This window comes from Trichechus manatus, unplaced genomic scaffold (assembly GCF_000243295.1).
Source record: "Trichechus manatus latirostris isolate Lorelei unplaced genomic scaffold, TriManLat1.0 scaffold00080, whole genome shotgun sequence".
Lineage (NCBI taxonomy): Eukaryota > Metazoa > Chordata > Mammalia > Sirenia > Trichechidae > Trichechus > Trichechus manatus.
Genome location: NW_004444016.1, coordinates 10,586,295 through 10,609,126, shown reverse-complemented (window position 1 = coordinate 10,609,126; position 22,832 = coordinate 10,586,295). Strand labels below are relative to the sequence as shown.

At 41.1% G+C, this 22,832-nt stretch overlaps 1 protein-coding gene across 5 annotated transcripts in view; it reads right to left on the bottom strand.

Annotated features, from left to right (window-relative positions):
* Nucleotides 1-22,832, bottom strand: part of ARHGAP26 (Rho GTPase activating protein 26) — a 550,033-nt gene that overhangs the window by 118,831 nt on the left and 408,370 nt on the right. For 4 of the 5 annotated variants that reach the window (XM_004381135.1, XM_023735640.1, XM_023735642.1 and 1 more), the window contains exons 19-20: nt 21,754-21,892; nt 1,091-1,244 (exon numbers count right to left, since the gene is read on the bottom strand). In XM_004381135.1, coding sequence (XP_004381192.1) covers nt 1,091-1,244; nt 21,754-21,892 — 293 coding nt within the window. Of the gene's footprint in view, nt 1-1,090; nt 1,245-5,991; nt 6,035-21,753; nt 21,893-22,832 lie in introns of those variants that run through there. The other variant, XM_023735643.1, reaches the window with a different exon arrangement.

The window sequence follows — 22,832 nt, the reverse complement described above, 5'->3', positions numbered from 1 at the left end:
ACATGGGGTCACCACGAGACGGAACTGACTCAATGGCAACTAACCACAACAACAAAAGTCTCTCCTAAGGCAAAAATTATTGGACCCATTTTGCAGATCTGTTAATACTTTAGAGAGATGGAATGGGAGGGTGCTATCGCGCAAACACAGCTTGGAGAGGGTCAGGAAAAGGTTGCGGCATGCTGGTCTCTCCCCCTCACCCTGGTGTCTCAAGCGAACCAGTCGCCCTGAAGGTAGTCTGTGGCTGAACCTCAAACTCTTTTCGCTAGAGGAAGGCAAAGTCGACTCTGTTTGTCCTGAGTCTTACATAACTGTAGCCTGAGAGCCCAGCTGTTCTGGTCATGGCCTCACATTATTCCTGCAAAGGCTCTAGCTGATAAGATTTATGGGGTGGTCTGAAGAAGCATGCTAAGCAATGTGGGATGAACCACAAGTGAGAACTTTCTGGCCCTTGCAGAGAAGATCTAGTTTCTGTGAAGGATTGGACAGGCAGTCTTGAAACTGGCTGTCTTGGCTATGGGTGCTCAATGCTCAATAATGAAGCATCAGGGCTCATCTCGTTTATAGTCTCTGGTATGAGATCACAGCCATGCTAAGGTTTGAGGACATGAAGACACAAAGGGCTACTGGGGACTCTTCTTTCTGACGGTGGACACATAGGTAGCATTGAACACTCCCAACACAGTCAGGGAGAAGAGAAACTGAAACAACATTAATGAGGGAAACAGACTTGGCTACTGACCTACTGAGCTACTACTCGTCCCTGGATGTTTGTAAGACTAAAAGAAATTGCTTTTCATGCCCAGCAGCCAGTACAGGCAATAGCCATCACCAAAGCCATCTCAGCAAGATGGTAAATCAAAAATCATCAAGGCCAAGAAGCGGTATGTTAAGAATAATGATTTCCCTTAAAAGTGAGATGATGATGTTCAACAAACCTCTGACAAACTAGCCAAGCTCCAAATTTAAGGAGAAGGTTTAAATCATGTTCACTGGACAACACCTCAAATTCAGATAGGGCCAGAGAGCGAATTCTGGGCAGAATGGTAGATAAGGCCCCAGTGTGGCGGCAACTGGCCATCATACTTACAGTGAGTTGGGCCGCGTGGGTTTGACCACATCCAGGTCTGGGTCACTAGAGTTCATGTTTGGCTGCAGGCTGCTGCTGGAATTAAGGATGCTGTTTGCATTTGATGAAACCACAGATTCCAGACTGGAGTTGATGATGCTGTTCCTTTGTTCCTCTGGGGAAAAAATGCCACAAGATCCATATTAATATTGTTCTATAGAGATAGTCTGTTCATACATATACAAAAATTGAGCAATGGGTTCAGATTGAGACCTCTAGCCCCAACGAAGCTAAGAAAAGGACATAGGAAAGGATAAGAATTAAAAGTGGGAGAGAAGAGTCAAAGGGGAATAGGCAACTCTTGAAAGCTTAGAGCAAAACCTCTTCCTCATCTGCACAGGACAGACCTCCCCTTTAATATGGGGTAGCCCTTTCCCTAGTCTTTCCCTAGGACATTACAACCATCAATCTTATCCTCTTTTGACCAGCAGATGGTCAGAAAGCAGAGCAGCCCCTGTGGATCCCATACATTCAACCAGATCCCCTTGGTTTCTGTGACACTCGTCTTTTATTCTAAAATTCTTGTCTAAAATATGTCCTAATTGCCCAGGCCATGTCCTACCTCCAATTCTATAGCACCTCACCGTAGAATATCTACTATTTGGCCATCAACTTCCTTATGATGCAGCCAGTCCAAATTCCGGAAACTGTTCTGTGTTGCCTCTAGCTCAATACATTTAGTGTTTAACTTACAGTTAGTCCTTTGATAAATAATATGTAATAGGTTGCAGCGCAATACGCATATAAAAAAGCTGGGCCCATGGTTCAAACAGTCATATTAATGCTTGGAGAATATTATTAAGTCAAAAACAAAAACAAAAAAAACCAAACCTGTTGCTGTCGATTCTGACTCATAGCATTTCTATAAGACAGAGTAAAACTGCCTATAAGGTTTCCAAGGAGCAGCTAGTGGATTCCAACTGCCAACCAGCTGAACTCTTAACCACAGCACCACCAGGGGTCCATTACCAAGCCAGGGGGGAGAAAACCTGAGCCCCCTTCAAGACTCCACCAATGACTGGCTGTGTGGCCTCAGGCAATATTCATGGATCTTGGATTCTTAGTTAACAGGTGGTACAATGGGGAGATGATAATTGCCTTGGACAGTTTACAGAGCTGTCATGAGGACCAAGAGGGATCATATGCAGGAATGTGTTCTGTAAACTCCAGAACACCACTCAAAGAAAATAACTTTGTTTTTTCCCATTTTTAAAACCTTAGAACCATACTTCGAAAAAAACATATTTTGGGGGATGATTTAGGTAAATGGCACAGGCACCACTGCTGGAGGAAATTATTATTAACTTGGAATGTCATTCTCATCCTACATTTATCACAGATATACCATATTGAAATCCACTGATGCTTCTGGCAATCAACATACTTGTCAAGAAATATAAAATCTGGGTTCACACAGGGCATTTGTATAATCCTCTCACTATACCTTTCTGAAATGAACCAGAGGTATACTATATCCCTAAGAGGACAAACTGGGCTTATTGTTTAGAGGTTGACATTTGAACTCAGGTCTCTTTAGGCCATAAAAGGGGTGATGTCATGACAAAAATGCTTTTCCCTTGCACTAGTCACATCTATAAAAATAAATTATGTTTCTAAAATGATGTTAGAGTAATCTTCATATTAAGTAAATGCACATACACACACTCACACACATGTTCATATCCTCTAATGTCTTGGCAAAGCCCTAATGCCCTGGATAAAGCCCCATTGAAGAGTTTTAAAACCTCACAAGGCTATCAGGAGATACCCAAAATTTAAGTAGATTTTGAAAAAAGCAGATTATTAAATTGATTCCTGAGATTTAGGACTAGTCGTATTTCAAAAGCTTATGTTTCAAACAAACAACAACAAAGAAAGACAAACCAAAAGGGTTAGGTTGAGCCAAGATATAGGAAGACTAAAGGCCTGTAAATGAGAACTTGCTACTAGGAAGAAAAACAACTCTAAAATTACATAATGAGGGGATCATAGAGAGAATGGATATGCCACTTATCAGTATAAGTACAATTATCCGCTGCACGAAATAGTCCAATCAAGATTCCTGAACGACTGTTAGGAGCCCAAGATCACCATAGAAAGAAGGGGCATGAGAGGACTCCTCTGAGGTTCAATCAGCGACATTTTTAGCTTCATATAGAAAGAGGAAGAATAATTTTATTAACATTAGTTTGAGAATCCTGAAGGGTCAAGTCTGCATGACAATTCTCTGAATTCTCAGGAATTGGAAGACTACAGCTATAGATCATATTTCTCCTGTGTTTATATTTACTTGTCCATAAAGAGCTATGATTCTACCAACTTAAAGAAAAAAACAACACTTTGCCAAAAGTGTTTTGTTGTTGACAGGTGCCGTGGGGTCAGTTCCGACTCATAGCAGACCTATGTATAACAGAATGAAATGTTGCTTGGTCCTGCGCCATCCTCACAATCATTGCTATGTTTGATCCTATTGTTGCAGCCACTGTATCAATCCATCTTGTTGGGGGCCTTCCTCTTTTTCCCTGACCCTCTACCAAACATGATGTTTTTCTCCAGGGATTGGTCCCTCCTGATAACATGTCCTAAATAAGTGAGACGAAGTCTTGCCATCTTCATTTCTAAGGAGCATTCTGACTGTACTTCTTCCACAATAGATTTGTTTGTTGTTCTGGCAGTCCATGGTATATTCAATATTCTTCACCAACACCATAATTCAAATGCATAAATTCTTCTTCAGTCTTCCTTATTCATTCTGCCCTTATTCAAGTGTATTAGTCTTTCTAAACTGTTATTAGAAAAAGGGAGTATCTGAGATGAACCGTCCTCAGTTTTCATTTATTCAATGAATATTTATTGAGAGCCTTCTTAGTACCAAGCATGGTCCCCAGACGGTTAACAGATCTCTACACTAATTCTTTGGTATTTTATTCAGACGTATACTATTTATCAACTTGCACATATTTATTTGTTTATATGTCTGCCTTCCTCAATAGCCTACAAGTGACCTAAGATTGGACATTTGACAGATAAAACTTTGAAATCACAGTTTAAAAAATTATATAAAGACGAGGCGGGGCCAAGATGGTAGAGCAGTCAGACACTTCCTGTGGTCCCTCTTACAACAAAGACCTGAAAAAACAAGTGAATCAATTTACATATGATAATCTAGAAGCACTAAACATCAAAGACAAAGTTGAGGAATTGGTCTGAGTGGGAAAGGGAGGGAGAGATGGTTCAGAAGCAGCAAGGAGTTGCCAGACTTGACCCGGCAGGAACCGGCATCTTGCAGGCTGGATCGGCTGGCACGAGCAGTGAGGCAAGCAGTGGCGCTCAGGACGTGTTTTCCACATTGGGAGAGATGGAGCGGTGGAGAGTTGGCTCAAACCTCCCGAACCAGCAAGAAATAGTGCTCAATCGGTGAAAGATAAGTACAAGCATCTAACCTACTGCATGGATCAAAAAAAAAAAACAAAACAAAACTCTGCTCTTGGGAAATAGCTCTCTCTCATTTACCTGCTCCCTCCCTACTCTGCTACAGATCCTGGCTTCAGAGATTGCTGCGCTCCCTGGGCCGGAAGTAGGACACATCATGCTCCCTGAGCCATTCTCCTGGCTTTGAAGAGGGAATAAATTAACAAACAGGAAAAAATAATCTGCCAGCTCCCCTAAGCCAGGAACTCAGGGCAGGCACAGCTCCTTTGCCTTGGCACAGCATAAGGGGTCTGTGGACTCTGAATGCCTTTCACTCCTGTGTAGTAGACCTATGTGGGCCCATTTCATCAGTGTAGGCCCTCACTAGCACAGTATACCAGGGTATATACCTGAAGCCTATTTTCATCTGTATTAGCTATAAGGGGGAGTGACAGATTCATGACATCTGACATTGCCCTGCCCATTAAGCAGGGTCCTCACCTACCCACATCAGGGGCCTGAGGACTGATGGCTCCACCCACTCCACTGAGCCACCTGCAACAGGGGTCCAAGAATAAGTGGTGACTCTCAGTCCTTACAGCCAATAGCTTTGGGTACCCACAGTCCAGTTGCAAAATCCACCTACCTACGTGCTCTAGGGAACAGGGACATGCCTTCCACCCAGACATCCAGGGGCAGCTGTCAGCCCCCTGCCTTGATCAGTGCATGACCCCCTCCTGCAGTCAGATACCTGAGTCTACTCCAATCACCCCTGCTCATCTAGGACTCTTGAGTGAGAGCCTGCACCATACACCTGGTGACCAACAACCTGGACCCTAAGCTGAATCCACACAAGAAAAGTAAACAGACTCTTGGGCTCACGTACCTAGTAACAGCTCTAGCCAACCTGGAGACAGGACATGAGAGCTTAAAGATGCCAATAATCAAACTAGCTCACACAACCAGCCTATTTGGGCATACCGAAACAAAACAAAATAAGAAGCTAGAAAACAGTAAGCAAACATAAATAAATGTAATAACTTATTGATGGCTTGGAGAAACCAGTCAATATCGAATCACATAAACAGGCAGGCCACGATGGCTTCAGCAAGCCACCAAAACAAAGAATCAAAAAACCTTCTGGAAGAAGAGAACTTCTTGGAATTACCGGAGGTAGAATTCAAAAGACTAATGTACAGAACTCTTCAAGAAATCAGGAAGGAGATCAGACAAAATGCAGAACAAGCCAAGGAACATACAGACAAAGCAATAAAAAATAATATAAAAAGGCTTTTCTTTACAAAATATCACAATCCTGATGCACATAAAAAGGTTAGGCAAGAGTTTTTAAGAAAATATCTATTGTTACAGTATTTAGACTGGCCCTTTTAACGAGCTAATGAGCAAGGTTGCAGCATATGGAACATGATATTTGTCTGAAACAAACTCACCACAGAAAGTGGATAGGGGTGGAAAACGAGGACTCGATACTCTCTGGAATAGAAAAGTCAACAGAATAAAACAGGTGGCTACATCCAAACTGAGCTTTAGGATTTCTAGTTTCATCTTTGGTATTTTGTTTACTTGATGGCATTATAATTCTTCTTTTAAGAAATAAATTCTTTTTGAGATTCTATTTTGATATATAGCTACGTACTTAGGACATTTCACATATTGCATGACTTGTAAACAAACAAAATGAAACAACAACAACAAAAGCAAAAGATTAGGGAAAGGAGTTCTTTGCCTAAGAAGAAAACAATTTATCATAAGATTTCAAGTTTTGCAGCCAAGATAGCCAAATTTGCATCCTGGGGGGCAGACTTTTTACTAGTATCCCTTGATGGGGCATACAACAAGGCAATCGAGAAACCTGGCACTCTCTGATTACATGCCTACTACAGTTTCTTTGATATGTTGTTGTTGTTGTTAGTTGCTGTCGAGGTGATTCCCACTCATGTCTGACATGAGACCTCAGATAATGAAACTGAGAACATCTAAGTGGAAGATCTAAGCTGCTGCTGAAATGTTGACAATCCTGAGTATGAAGGTGAAGATTATTCTAGAGAAGGGGGAGAGATTTAAAAAAATAAATAAATAAAAGCAGTAACAAATCAAATGTTTAGTACTTATGACAATCTATACTGAGGCAAATTCTAAAGTGTTTGGAATGAGTTAAGAAATAAAGGGAAAATGATTCAGTAATGTCACTCAAATTAGGAGGATTTTGATCATGTGGGCCAATGAGTACTTGCTCATGACAAAAGAATATAATGAGAACAGACAGCCCAGGAGACTTTCTTACTATTTTTTAAATAAAAATTCACTAAATTATGCAAATAACAGAGCTGGACTTGTTTACGTCACTGATGATTCAGTCCACCTCTGGCATTCTCATCAGAAGGTATAAGAACTGATAGAAATTAGGCTGCTGAAGAAAAAGAATTACAGGCTAGTCAACTTCAAAAGAAAAAAAACAACCAGCTATGAGTCAAATCAACAAGATCACAGAGAACTAATTAAATGACAAAAAACCAAAGAATGCCCATAACTCAGGACTATTCCTGAACTCCTTGAATTCAGTAAGAATGCTTGCCTTCCTCATCATGTTTATCAACAAGAATCTCTCTTCATATTATTCACAGAAAACAAGAGCCCTGAAACAAGGAAACACTAAAATAAAATAAATTCCCAAACAACAGTAAACATGTATTGGTAATGCACTGGATGCTTTCAGGAACATATGTTCCATGGCGAATGACAAACTGGAGGTGGACTTGGTCCTGAAGGATGCAAACAATTCAAAGCAGGGACACGTTAGTAGCTTGTGTGACCACACAGAACATATCAAGCATTGGTTATAGTGACCTGTAAGGTCAGAGTTAGCTCATACATTCCTTGTGTCTAGATTGGTACCATACACATGAATGGTTATGAGATAAATAATAAATATAAGTGAGCAATAAGCAATCAAAATTTATTCTGCTGGAATGGAAAGAGGCAGTTTTGTGTGACTAAATTTTTCAGGTGCTTCAGACAGGGACCACTAATGTCCTTGAAACCCCAAGTACTGGTTACAGTGGGCAGAGTCTTTGTTTTTTGTACAAATCAGGAGTGGAAAAACATGAGTATGCAACCAAATCGCTGCAACTAAAAAAAGAAAGCCACAGCATAATTTTGGTGATATTGTACTTGTTCTAGGGGTTGCCATGGAAATCTGGGAACTAAGTTATTTCACTTTCCATATTTACCAAGTGACTCTGGCTCACTCTAATGGCAATCCCATCACATATGAGAGGCAGCCTCTCTTTATCACAGAACCTAGAGCCGAGGCCAGGAAAGTACGTGCACAGTCAAGCCAAATTCACACGTCTTGGCAGGCCTGAACATGCCTGGCCCACAAAATACACAGAGCCAGAGGGTAAATATGAAACAAAGATCTTCAACGTCACTTTGAGGTTTCCTACTGTGCGTGGAAGTCTTTCAGAATACAGGCTAACGTCTCATCTTTCCATGATGTGTGAGACTCAGTGTCAAAAGAAGAGGGAAGAGGGCCTTCTTTAGCAGCAGCTCATGGTGCCTCGCAGAGCCAAAAGGAGGGAGTTCCCTCAAACATGAAGAAAAGGGGTTACCAGACAGAGGAAGTTTTTCAAAGACACAAGATTTTACGCAAAGAGTAGGAAGGCAAAAGCAAAATACCTAGAGGCTTTCCCAGGCTGTGGTGGGGAGAGAGGTGTACTTTCTCGTCCTTATTAACGTTTTGCAATGAAGTCTGTAATGTATCATCTTGACAGGCAGCTTAATGAATTTTGCAATACAAAATGATGAGTACACAACAATTTCTGAGTTCACCATCTTGGGAAACAACCAAGAACATGGGAAGCTGGGAATCAGACCTACTATAGCATTTTTCCCCCCTTCTAGCTTTTTTTTTTTTTTCTGATTAATAGAGGCATGCCAGAGCACACGGAAATCTGAGGTGGTCTGACTTCATGCTGCCCCAGTCTCAGTTCCGATAATAAAAATAATCTTAAAATGAAGTTTGGGTAACATGTCTACACAAAAACCCAAAACCAAACCCATTGCCTTCGAGTTGATTGACAGTGGCCCTATAGGACAGAGTAGAACTGCCTCATAGGTTTCCAAGGAGCGGCAGGTGGATTTGAACTGTCAGCCTTTTGAGGGACTAAACAGTGAGTTGGTAAGTGAAAAATTTGGTCAATCAGTTGTTTTGACCACAGTATATAGTACATAATATTAAAACTTCTGGCAAGTTTTCTACAGCAAAACAACCACTGATTTTGATCCTGGGGAGACTGGCTTGACTTACCCTCCCCCATGGTGCTCATAATAACCATTTTCTTTGCAAAGAGAAAGAATGCAAATAAAACTGGGTTTCACAAAAGATTGGGAAAGTCATTGTGGCTGGTCTAGGACTGAACTGATACACGGGAAATGAGACACGGCTGACAATGAGGAAGTCGGCCCTGAAACATGGTTTCAAAAACCAGAGTAGGAATGAGCCTCTAATTGATGGCTAAACAGGGAGGTGAATGATCAGATACTCCACTACTCACAACACAGCCCTATTTTCTACGTGAGAACCTAGATTTGAGTAGAGGTGGTCTCCCTTTAACCTGTGATTCCCCAGTACCCGAGGGAATCCACATACAGACCGCTTACTCTATTGCTTGTTTGGAAGAAGAAAAGTATATATTTACTTATTGTTATATCATGACTCTTTCCAAAACTGGTTTGAGATAGTGAATGAAATATACAATTATGAAATTTTATTTCCAATAACTTAAAAATAATTCAATACACAGTAAATATACGTTTCTTTTTAATTTAGAAAGAGCAGAAAAGCACATGCATGTGCATACAAATATCACGTGACTCACTCTCCAGCTGTGTAAACTCCTAGTCATTTTCCTGCACATAGAAATGCACACATTTACTTTTTTAACAAAGTGGAATTACATCATACCTAATGTTAAGTTACTTGCTTTGTTCACTGAGTGATAATGCCATCGATAAAGGCCTGTAATATGCTTTTCTTTTTTTCACTTAATGATCTATCTTGAACTTTTTCCCTGTCATTAGCTTTCCACGGTATCATTTTTTAATGGCCACACCAACTGTGTGGTTTTTCAGTCACGTGTGGTAACCACACATAATTAAACCAACAGCCACATCGCAACTTCTGCAGCCTGTATGACAATAGGAATCCATGTGGATAAACATGTCATTTGCCAAAGCAAATAGGTGTGTCTGGAGCACCCAGGATCTGCAAGAGGCAACCTGAGAGAAGGCAGAGTCTACAGTTTTGGCTGCTCATAGACATGCATTACATAAGCCTTTGAATGGTATGAATTCCCAGTTATTTTTCAATAAGGAAGACACACATGAGAAGTATAAAAGCTGAATTCTCAGCCTCTTACTGGGACTGTCTGGGAGAGGGTCCAGGATGAATTACCTGGTAATCAGAGCTATAATCTCAGCAGCTAGTTAACATGATCCATGTAAAACAAAGCCTAAGAATCCATTCTCGCCCCCATCGACACTGTACAACTTATCCCAGGCTGCTAATGTATTTGCACTCAAGCATCAAACAGGGCTCTCACTGGGGCCAGGAAGGCTCCACATTACCCTCATGTATGGGCCTCTCCTTTGGAATCTGCGGACTCCACAGGGGACTATTTTCTTAGCCAATTGCAAGGTAAGACTATAACAGCCTGATAATAGTCATCATAATAGTAGCTAACATTTATTAGGTGCTTACTATGTTCTAGGCCCAGTGTCAAGCACTTTACATACACCGGCTCACTTACTTGTGGTAATTACGCTCTGAGGAAAGTATCACTAGTTATTGATTTTACAGATGAAAAAACAGAGGCTTAGGAAAGAAAAGTAGACTTTCTATTTCTGGTCTTAGAGCCCACAGGCAATAAAGATGGCATTTAAACAATGAGGTCTGGCTGCAGAACTCACGCTTTCAACCACTATGTCCTAAACCCCAACAGAATCTGACAGGTTTTGATTCTCTGGTAATGACAGAAGTCAAGAAACCTTGACTTTTCCCACCTACCTAAGCCAGTGCTTCTCTTACTTTCATTAACATCAGCATCGTCATAGATCTTGTTAAAAACACAGATGCCTCGGCTCCAACTAAGACCTCCTGATTCAAAATGTCCCAGGGTAGAGACCAGGCATCTATATATTTTTTTTTTAATTGTACTTTAGATGAAGGTTTACAGAACAAACTGCTTCTCATTCAACTGTTAGTACACGTATTGTTTTATGACATTGGTTACCAACCCCACAACATGTCAACACTCCCCCTTCTCGACCTTGGGTTCCCTATTACCACCTTTCCGCTTCCCTCCTGCCTCCTAGTCCTTGCCCCTAGGCTGGTGTGCCCTTTAGTCTCATTTTGCCTAATCTTTGGCTGAAGGGTGAACCTCAGGATGGCATCTGTATTTTTAATAAGCTTCCTAGTTGATTCTAATGCATGCTCAAGTCTAAGAACCACTGTTACAAGAAATGCATTTCAACATCTCTGTATAACTACTAACAAATTGGAATGAAACAAGTCATAAATGTCACTTTGCAACCACTTGAAAGAAATCTAAAAGCAATAAGACCTTGTTCCCTCCAATCCTTCTGGCTCTACCTTCTACAATTGTCCGGGAAGAGTACAGCTTGTGTGTCAGTACCTTTCATCTAGATATGCCAGTCCACTTTCTGCTGTCTGATGTATCTGTGTGGAAACTTGGAGATTAACCAGTAATCTCCTTTGCTACCATTCATCTGGCAACACAGTTGAAAAACCTCATTCCATCTGTTCGGAGGTGATCATAAATGAGGGTGACTGCCTTGGCCCAGCAAAGTAAAGCTCCCACTGTGTTCATACTGCTCTCTGCCTAGCTGGTGCTAGATTTCGAGGGAGGCTGTCATGTGGCTGCAGCCTGCCAGTATGCATACTGAGAAACCCATTCCATATGGTCCAACTGCCCCCACGGCAGCCCTGGAAGTGGGATGGATGGCTTTTATTGTTTCTGTACCTCAGTCTACCTAGGTTTTCTCAACTGTGTCTCAAGAACCACCAAGGGTGGCCTTTTGGAGACAACATGGTATGGGGAAGGGAGACCACCTGGGTACAAATCCCTTCTTTCTCATTTGCTACTTGTGCGATTGGATTGCATAACCTCTCTAGCCTCAGTTTACTTGTCTGTAAAATGTAGATAATGAGAACCTACCTCATAGAGTTACTATCAATTGTGAGGATGAGATGAGATAATGGGCTTAGCAGACTACCTGGTACATTAGTTAAATGCTCGAACATTTTGGCTATCATCAATTTTATTTATTTATTGTTGTTGCTGTTATTGAACAAGGTTCTAATTTAGCTTGGCCCCAAGGTTCTATATAAAATGCATCCATTTCTTCTTTCACATTAGTCCCATAGCTCTTTACAATTAGACATTTTCCCTTGGAAATAAGGTTGGGTTTTCAGGCTGTGTCACACAAGCCAACTCTAACAGAACCACATCTCCTCTAGAACTATCCCACAAGTTGACATTGGAAGGCAGGATGGTGACTGCTTCACAATGTAGTCTTCAAAGTCAGACAGGCCAGGTTCAAATCTACTACTTTCTGAGTACATTATTTAATATCAATTTCATTTTCCTCCAATTGTAAAATAGGGACAGTGCCTGTGTCATGTGATTGTGATGACTAATTGAGATGTTGTACCTAAGTCAAGAAACCATTAGATAAATTATGTAGCTATACACCTTAAGGAGCCTTGGTGGCCCAGTAGTTAAGCGTTTAGCCACCAACCAAAAGGTCAGCAGTTCAAGTCCACCAGTCACTCCTTGGAAACCCTATGGGGAAGTTCTACCAGAAAAAAAAAAATCAATTTTTATGGGAAGATGTTTTCCAAGTTCAATTTGGGAACGTATCTTTCCATAGTCTTCTCTTTAGTTGTAGAGACAAGAGCTATCCCCTGCTACCTACAGAAATATTCTCCTATATGCTCCCTCTATTAAGCATCACAGACTACCTGTCTGTCCTTTGGGCTAAACTATAACCTTCATTTTCTTTAGCATCTTTCTCAAAATTCCCCCTTTTAGAAAATATTTCTTGACTGGTCACTGACAACTTTGATATCTAGTCCTCTCCTTACTAAATCATTCAGTGGCTTCCTAATGATTTGCATTTGTTATGATGCCTCCTAAATCTTGCATTTTCCTATCATTGCTTTTCTCCTTTTTCACAACATTCTAATCTCAGAGGCCACTCTCATGTCATTCCTAGGCCCACTTTCACCACACACTGATTTGATGTTTTGATGTTTTGAGGAGCCACATGTTACCTTCTAACTGACCAAAATCCCTACCTAGCAGAATGCAAGAGAAACCATCTAGCTCCTCATTCTAGGAGGAGACTGCTGCTATTGTAAAGACAGCTTTATCTTTAGGGAAAAGAAAAAAAGCCACCCAGAGAAGATCCCACTAATACGCACAGATTAAAGCAGCAGAGTCTTATGCAGGTGCCTGGGCACACAACTGGTTTACCTACATGGAAGGAAAAACCCCCTCTAGCAAATAAGACACTCATCTATGAACATCAACTAATATGCCAGATACTTCCGTGAGCCTGAAGTGCAGGTACAAAGACAGAGGACTGAGCCTGTGGAACTCCCAAGGTTACTCTATGAGCTTGAGGCAAGTGATAAACTGAGGCCCAGAGGGTTGGCACGATTTACCTCCGGAAGAAAATGGCAAAGAGCAAAGGCACTGCCAAGAGGCAGGAACAGAAAGGAGAAAAATGTGAGCAGAAAATAAACAACTGGAACCACTCAACAGACAGCACTCAAGTGAGCTACTCAAGGAGCTTCAGACTCCTTAAGCATTTCAGCTAGGGACTGAAGAGAAGGCTGACCGATGGAATGCAGAGAAAATATTAAACTGGAAGTATACCGAGGAGAAAAAGAACATAATTGGACTCAAAAGAGATCAGGCAGACAGACATAAGAGGAAATGAGGTTTTGAAAAATATTAAGTTTGAAAGTAAGAGGGAAATGTGTGCATATGCTTGTGTGGGTGTGTACACATGGGCGTGTGTGCGCGCGTAATGCCTCTACTAGGGTACTTATTCTGTGGCAAAAACCTGAATAAAAATAAGGTCACACCAAATCTGCTCAGGTGTCACAACAAATCAAAAGTGCATAGCACAAAATTGATACATGAATGGTGTGTGTCCACTGTGATTCAACTGACAATATCAGAACCCCACTGTAGTCAAATGAACAGAGGACACTTGAGTTTGTATATTTAAATTAAGGGGAGAGGATCTTAATCAGTCAAAAATTAAGAGAGAGGTCTGTGGACTCCACACTGAGGTACACGTTCCACTCGTGGTACACAAGATGATGCTATGGTGAGATGCAATGGACATTTTTTGACTTGATAATTTTCTTAGTTATTATTTTAATATATATTATGGATAATACAGCAAAGCCATCAAACTCATGTTTTCATAGATTTTAACGATCAGGATGAGGCCATGTAAAGAAGTGAGTGGCTTTAAAATCAATTTAACAATTTAAAGTTATATATAAAACAAACAACAGTACATGGGTTATGTGGTTGTGGCCCAAATGGTGAATGAGGGTTTATATAAATGATTGAAGTTTGGGAAGCAGCAAACTGGGTATAAACTGGCCTCAACGTGAAAAAGATCATTATATGGAAATATACAATTTTTTAACAAATCACCTGCAGAATCTTTACCTGTACTTTAACTCCAAATAGTAAATTAGGCACAAGTGTTTTGATAAAGCAAATTCTTATGTGTTGGTCCACAGATCAGATGAAGAAAAGGGTAAAGTGTGTGATAACTTTGCAGGGCACTATTACCTGCTCATCTACCAGTACCGGTGGCTGATTACAACCTGGGAGGCAGGGAGTTCTGGTGAGAACCTTCCAGCTCCTCGCCAGTCTCCCTCACAGTATGAACTCTCCCATCGCTTCTACAGTGCTATCCGTGTCAGCTTGGATATTGTTCTAGTTTCCCAGAACAAAAGAGTTTCCAAAACAAATTACAAAAAGCATTATATATACATATATACTTTTCAATTAAAATGTAAAACATATACATATAAACTTTTCAATTAAAATGTTTCTTCTCTGAGAAAGAGAAAAGCTAAGCACCCCACAAAAATCCAAGCACATGGAGATGTCAGTCCTGTTTCCCAGGAGGAAAATTCCCAGTGTATTTCCTAACACTAAGAGGAAAATGCATTGCTTTGCTATCTCCCTGTTTTCTGTCCCTCTGTCTACCATCTGTAGACAGTGACGCAGCAACTTGTTCTGAAGCTCAGGCAGGTCTGCTTTCACACACCTGTAACTTTCATCCTTTGCCTTGGGTGATAAAATGAATCTTGAGCAAAGATCTAATTTATTTCTCCTAATCTCAACGGATTTTCTTGCATACTCAGAATATACTGTAAAGCCTGTTCGAAAGTTGCTTCTGCTTCAGTTTTACCACAATCCTGTCACTATTTTCAGCTTAGAGGAATTTACCAATATTGTCTAATCAACCTGTCCCAGTCTGTGTTGTACATTGCTTAGTACAAGACATGAGGTGACCTCAGCTCTCCTGGAAACCTGAGAAGCACATCAGCCCGTAACATGATGCCTTGCTCAACAGATGTGGGTGAGGTCAGTCCTGTTCCAAGTGTTCCCTGCTACACTCAGAGGGGCCCAGGGCACGTGCAGACCACAGTGAGAATGACTCAAGCCAGATATTTAAGAAGAACACAACAGGCTGCCATCAGAAGGGAAACTAAAACCAAACCAAACCCATTGCTGTTTAATCGATTCCCACTCATAGCAACTCTAGATGACAGACTAGAACTGTCCACAGGGTCTTCAAAGCTGTGAATCTTTACAGAAGCAGACTGCCACATTTTTCTCCCACAGGGTGGATGTTGAGTTCAAACTATCGACCTTTTGGTTAGCATCTGAGCACTTTAACCACTGCACCACTAGGGCTCCTAATCAGAAGGGAAGCCAATAACAATATGCGGTCAAAAGCCCTGACACTGTGCATATCCTTTGACCTAGAAATTCTTCTAGGAATTTATTCTCAGGAAATGATCATGAATATGAGAAGATTTAGTTACAAGGAAGATAACAACGGTTTTACTTATGAAAACAAAAAACTAAAACAACCCAAATGGTGCGCAATATATTGTTGTTGTTAGCGACCTACGTACAACAGAACGAAACACTGCCGGGTCCCGCACCAGCCTCACAATAGTTGCTATGTTTGAACCCACTGTTGCAACCACTGTGCCAATCCACCTCTCTGAGGGTCTTTTTACTGACCTTCTACTTTACCAAGCAAAATATCTTTCTCCAGCGACTAGTCCCTCTAATAACATATTCAAAGTAAGTGAGACGAAGTTTCGCTATCCTTGTTCATAAGGAGCTTTCTGGCTGTACTTCTCCCAACACAGATTTGTTCGTTCTTCTGGTAGTCCATGGAATATTCAATATTCCTTGCAATACCATAATTCAAATGCATCAGTTTTCTTCAGACTTCCTTTTTTATTATCCAGCTTTTGCATGCAGATGAGGCAATTGAAAATACCATGGCTTGGGTCAGGTGCACCTTAGACCTCAAAGTGAGATCTTACTTTTTAATACTTTAAAGAGGGATCTTTTGCAGCAGATTTGCCCAAGGCAATATGTTGTTTGATTTCTTAACTGCTGTTTCCACAGACATTGATTGTGGATCCAAGTAAAATGAAATCCTTGACTACTTCAATATTTTCTCCATTTATCATGATGTTGCTTATTGGTCCAGCTGGGAGGAGTTTTGTTTTCTTTATGTTGAGGTGTAATCCATACTGAAGGTGTAGTCTTTGATCTTCATTAGTAAGTGCTCCAAGTCTTCTTCATTTTAGCAAGCAAGGCTGTGTTATCTGCATATTACAGGTTGTTAATGAGTCTTCCACCAATCCTGATACCACACTCTTCTTCAGGTAGTACAGCTTCTCAAATTTGCTCAGCATACAGACTGAATAAGTACGGTGTAAGGATACAACGCTGATGCACGCCTTTCCTGATTTTAAAACACACAGTATCCCCTTGTTCTGTTTGAACAACTGCCTCTTGGGTCCATGTACAGGCTCCGCACAAGCAAAAAAAGTGTTCTGAAATTCCCATTCTTCACAATGTTATCCATAATTTGTTACGATCCACACAGTCGAATGCCTTTGCATAGTCAATAAAACACAGATAAACACCTTTCCGGTATTCTCTGCTTTCAGCCAAGATCCAATTGACATCGGCAATGATATCCGTTGTTCCATGTCCTCTTCTAAATCCAGCTTGATCTTCTGGCAGTTCCTGTCGATATACAGCTACAACCATTTTTGAATGATCCTCAGCATAATTTTACTTCCATGGGATATTAATGATATTGTTCGATAATTTCTGCATTCTGTTGGATCACCTTTCTTTGGAATGGACATGTATATGGATCTCTTCTAATCAGTTGGCCAGGTAGCTGTCTTCCAAATTTCTTCGCATAGACAAGTGAGCGCTTCTAGTGTTGCATCCGTTTGCTGAAATATCTCAATTGGTAAACCGTCAATTCTTGGAGGCTATTTTTCGCCAATGCCTTCAGTGCAGCTTGGACCTCTTCCTTTACTACCATCGGTTCTTGATCATATGCTACCTCCTGAAATGGTTGAATGTTATCCAATTCTTTTTGGTATAGTGACTCTGTGTATTCCTTCCATCTTCTTCTAATGCTTCCTGCGTTGTTCAATATTTTGCCCATAGAATCCATCAATATTGCAACTAGAGGCTTGAATTTCTTTTTCTGTTCTTTCAGCTTGAGAAATGACAAACATGTTCTTCCCCTCTGGTTTTTTAACTCCAGGTCTTTGCACATTTCATTATAGTACTGTCTTAGGCTGGGTTCTCTGGAGAAGCAAAACCAGTGCAGTGTATAAATATATATAGAGAGATTTATATAAGAGAAATGGCTCACACAGTTGTAGAGGGTGGGAAGTCCCAAGTTCGTGGGTTGGGCTGGAGGCTTCTCCTGATTCATGTAGCCCCAGGTGTTGGTGCATCCAAGATTGGAAGGTCAGATAGCAGTCTTCTGGCTCACAGGCCTCATAGGCTGTGGAGGCCAATGAATCCCAAGATTGGTAGGTAAAACGCCAGGTAAGCTGCTAGCTCCAGTCCCAAGAACCAGACGTCAGATGAACAGGAGCCAGCTGCAGTTTCCAGAGTGAGCAAAAGCCAGTGAGCCTTGCCAGAAAGTCTACCTATACTGGATGCAGGCCACATCCCCCAAGGAAATTCCCTTTCAACTGATTGGCTGCTCACAACAGATCCCATCATGGAGGTGATAACATTATATCAGATCTCATTATGGAGGTGATTACATGATTAAAAAGCCAAACTATATCATAACTGCCAAACCACTGAGGATCATGGCCCAGCCAAGCTGACACACAACTTTACCCATCATAAATACTTTACTTTGTCTTCACAGGCTGCACTTTGAAATCTTCTGTTCAGCTCTTTTACTTCAGCATTTCTTCCTTTTGCTTTAGCTACTCTACATTCAATAACAAGTTTCAGAGTCTCTTCTGGAAGTCATTTTGGTCTTTTCTTTCTTTCCTGTCTTTTTAATGACCCTTTGCTTTCTCTATGTATGATGTCCTGGATGTCATCCCACAACTCACCTGGTCTTTGGTTGTTACTGTTCAATGCGTCAAATCTATTCTTGAGATGGTCTCAAGTTGTACTTTGGCTCTCGTAGGCTTGTTTTAATTTTCTTCAGCCTCAGCTTGAACTTGCATATAAGCAATTGATGGCATGTTCTGCAGTCAGCCCCTGGCCTTGTTCCAACTGATGATATTGAGCTTCTCTACTGTCTCTTTCTATAGATGTAGTCGATATGATTCCTGTTATTCCATCTGGTGAGGTCCACGTAAATAGTCGTCAGTTATGTTGTTGAAAAAAAGGTATTTTCGATGAGTAAGTCATTGGTCTTGCAAAATTCTATCATGCGATCCCCAGCGTTGTTTCTGTCACTAAGGCCATATTTTCCAACTACTGATCCTTCTTTGCTTCCGCTTATGAGTCCCAATCACCAGTAATTATCAATGCATCTTGATTGCATCGTTGATCAATTTCAGACTGCAGAAGTTGTTAAAAACCTTCAATTCATTTTTGGCATTTGTGGTTGGTGCATAAATTTGAATAATAGTCGTATTAACTGGTCTTCCTTGTAGGCATATGGATATTATCCCATCACTGACAGCATTGTATTTCAGGACAGATCTCGAAATGTTCTTTTTGACAATGAATGCTACGTCATTCCTTCTCAATTTGTCATTCCCAGCTGCCTTCATCATCTAGCACTGCTATAACAGAAATACCACAAGTGGATGGCTTTAACAAAGAAATTTATTTTCTCACAGTCTAGTATGCTAGAAGTCCAAATTCAGGGGAAGGCTTTCTCTTTCTGTTGGCTCTGGCGGAAGGTCCTTCTCATCCATCTTCCCCTGGACTAGGAGCTTCTCTACACAGGAACCTCAGGTCCAAAGGACGCACTCTGCTCCTGGCACTGCTTTCTTGGTGGTATGAGGTCCCCCTTCTCTCTGCTCGCTTCTCTCTTTTATATCTCAAAAGAGATTGGCTTAAAACACGATCTAATCTTGTAGATATCATCAACATAACTGCCACTAATCCATCTCATTAACATCATAGTGACAGAATTTACAACTCATAGGGAAATCACATCAGATGACAAAATGGTAGACAATCATACAATACTGGGAATCCTGACCTAGCCAAGTTGACACACATGTTTTTTGTGGGACACCATTCATATGGCATAATAGGCCATATGATTATCTGATTCAAAATGGCCAACATCAGTCCATTTCAGCTCACTAATGCCTAGTATATCAATCTTTATGTGTTCCATTTCATTTTTGATGATTTCTAATTTTCCTTGATTCATGCTTCATACATTCTATGTTCCAATTACTCATGGATGTTTATAGTTGTTTCTTCTCATTTTAAGTTGTGCCACACCAACAAATGAAGGTCCCAAAAGCTTTATCCACACCATTAACATCCACTCTACTCTGCAGTTAGAATCCACCAGTGGCTCCTTGGAAACCCTATGGAGCAGTTCTACTCTGTCCTATAGGGTCGCTATGAGTCGGAATCGACTCGAGGGCAATGGGTTTGGTTTTTTTGGTTTTCTACTTTGCAGAGGCAGCTCTTCCCCATTTGTATTTTGAGTGCCTCCCAACCTGAGAAGCTTATCTTCCAGCACTACATCAGCCAGTGTTCTGCTACTATCCGTAAGGTTTTCACTGGCCAACCTTTTTCAAAAGTAGGCTGCCAGATCATTCTTCCTAGTCTGCCTTAGTCAGGAAGCTCTACTGAAACCTGGCCACCACGGATGACCTGCTGGTATTTGAAATACTGATGGCATAGCTTCCAGCATCACAGCAAGACGTAAGCCTCCACAGTACTACAACCTGACAAACCAGTGGTAGGGCGCTAAATATACCCAGGTATAACCATATTATGGGGTACTATGATGTCTTTTAAAGCACTGATGTTCTGGGGGCAGAGAAGAGTCATTCTCAGGAGTTCTAAGGATGATCATTACTTTTGAGGTATGTGAGGTTAAAAAGCAACATTTTTTATAACAAAGAGAAAGAGGCCAATCCAGATATGGAACTTCTCCTAGGCAAAGCAAATCACTGCACTACCCAAGGTGCCTTTCCTATACCTTGTAAAGAATAATAATAATAATGACATACCACCATACAGCATGTACTGAACAGTTACTCTGAACCAGGTATTGTTTAAAATGCCTTAATCTTTACAACAGCCTATGTGGTGGAAACTGTTATTATCCCTATTTTACGGAAGAGGAGACTAAGGCCCCAAGATGTTAAATAACTTTCCTTAAGTCCCACACAGCTGGTGAGCAGCAGAGCCAGAATTCACACCTGGGCAATGTGGCTCCAGAATATGTGATTTTAACCATTCTGTTCTACTGCACATCATTTAACATACTTATGTCTATGACAACACACAGACTTACAATGATGCATTCACATGTCTACTTCACTTACTCAATTTTGAACTCCTTAAAGACAGGGTGTTAAATAATCTTCCCAGTCCCTGGTAGACATTGTTTAAACGTTGGCTACATGAATGAATAGCCTTGGTATTTGCATGTGATTAAGTAATAATAATAGTAGCAGCAGCTCTCAGTTATTGGCTCTTCCCTTGCTCCTGGCCTTGTGCCAGACACTTAAATGCATCATTTCATTTAATCCACCCAACTTCCCTATGAGATGGGCACTATTATCTATATGTGGCAGATGAGCAAACTGAGGCTCAAAGAAGGTAGGTGACTTTCCCAACCTGTGGCACTGCACAAGAACACAGGCCTGACTGACTTCTTCGGGCAGAGCTTGAGCACTCAACTCCTCTACTATACCACTCAACTCTCCACAAAAGCTAAAACAACACTTATATTTTAGGTCCCAGCAACTGATCATTGCAAAGAACTCAGGGATCCTGAGATGAAAAAAGATTTGATACAATTATGGTGATTACACTCGGCTTGTCAGGACAGGAGTGGTATTATTCTCTAATTAACTCTTTAATTAATTTCAGCTATTCATTAAGGCACGGTGGTAGGTGGAGCAGTCAGGCGAGCAAGACAAGGTCCTGCCCTCCCAGAGTCACGTTCCAGTGGGACATATGACTCACACTAATAAGTGCCCAATTACACACTGAGAAAAGGAAAGGAAAGTGGCTCTTCGGAAGCCACTAAAAAAACTGGGGTTGAAGGATTGCTTGAGCTGAACTTTTATTGTGCAGCAGGATGAAAAAGGCTCAGTTATTTGTCCACAGATCTATGATCACTGGCCCTTGCCTTTCATTCTCAGCAATATTGCTTCCTGTCCTATCAGGGTCACTCAGCGTTGGAGCCTGGGAAGGCACAAAGGCACACAGTTCTGAAGACCACAGAAGGCCAGCAGCCCACTGAGACAGGCCGGAGGCGTCCACCCCAAGCGGCAGGGAGGCAGTCGGGGATGTCCCCTGAGCATCATGCCAGCCCTGAGCAGCGGGACTCACGTTTCTCTGTGGACTGCACAGTGTGGAAGAGCGTCAGGGGCCTCTCGCTGCAGGATGGGGGCTTGGAGTCACTGCTCTTCTTCCGAGACAGGTGCAGCTGGGCATTGCTGAGCGGTGCATCCGGCACAGTGTTAAATATCTGCAAAGAGAGTTCATAAAAAGGTCACACACTTCTGTGAATTGAGAAGGTACACACCTGAACTAGCACAACTGAAGCCTTGGAGGCATCTTAAAATCAGCAAGAATAGATCTAAAAAGACAACCAGCATTTAATCAGTACTTTATTTTAAACATCTCTAGGAACTGGCATTAAACATTCTCTTTTGGAGGCTTATCCCAGAGCTCGGGAAACATTCACTTCCATTTATAACTACCCCTGCTATAATTTCAACTCACCTCACTTTTGCTGTTCTCTTCAGGGAGATGTAAAGCAGCTGTGCTAAGTATAAGCCACTGACTATTAAAACTACTTACAGTTTGTTTGTTTTTTAATTTTTATTGTGGTGAAATACATCTAACAAAATATTTGCCATTTCAACCATTTTTACATGTACAATTCAGTGACATTAATTACATTCACCATGTTGTGCAACAATCACTACTCTGATTCCAAATTTTTCCAACATCCTTAACAAAAACTGCAGTCCTTCAGTACTTAAAGCTTTTTGACTGTCTTTGTCCAGAATGAATTAATCAAAATCCCTTCACTTTTCCTCATCGGTTCTGTTTCCTAATTCTTGACAATTGCTTCACAAACTTCTTAGAATGTGCAGTGTATAGTTAAATAACATTCCGAAAAGAACCATTCAAATCCCAAGCAGCGGCACCATTTCCCAGCCCTCGTCAGCTATCTCAGACGGCACAGCCTTTTATGATCAGCAGCTCTCTGTTAGCTTTGATGCTGAGCTTTCCTTTTCTTGTCTAAAAGGGGGAGAAACATTGTTCTTTTCTCCCGTGATGACAAAAGTAACATATAAATATTACATTTTTTTAAAATTTAGAAAAGTACCTAGAAGAAAACAGAAAAGCTCCCCAAATTCCACAATGTAGACATAATCAATGCTAGCATTTAGAGTTAA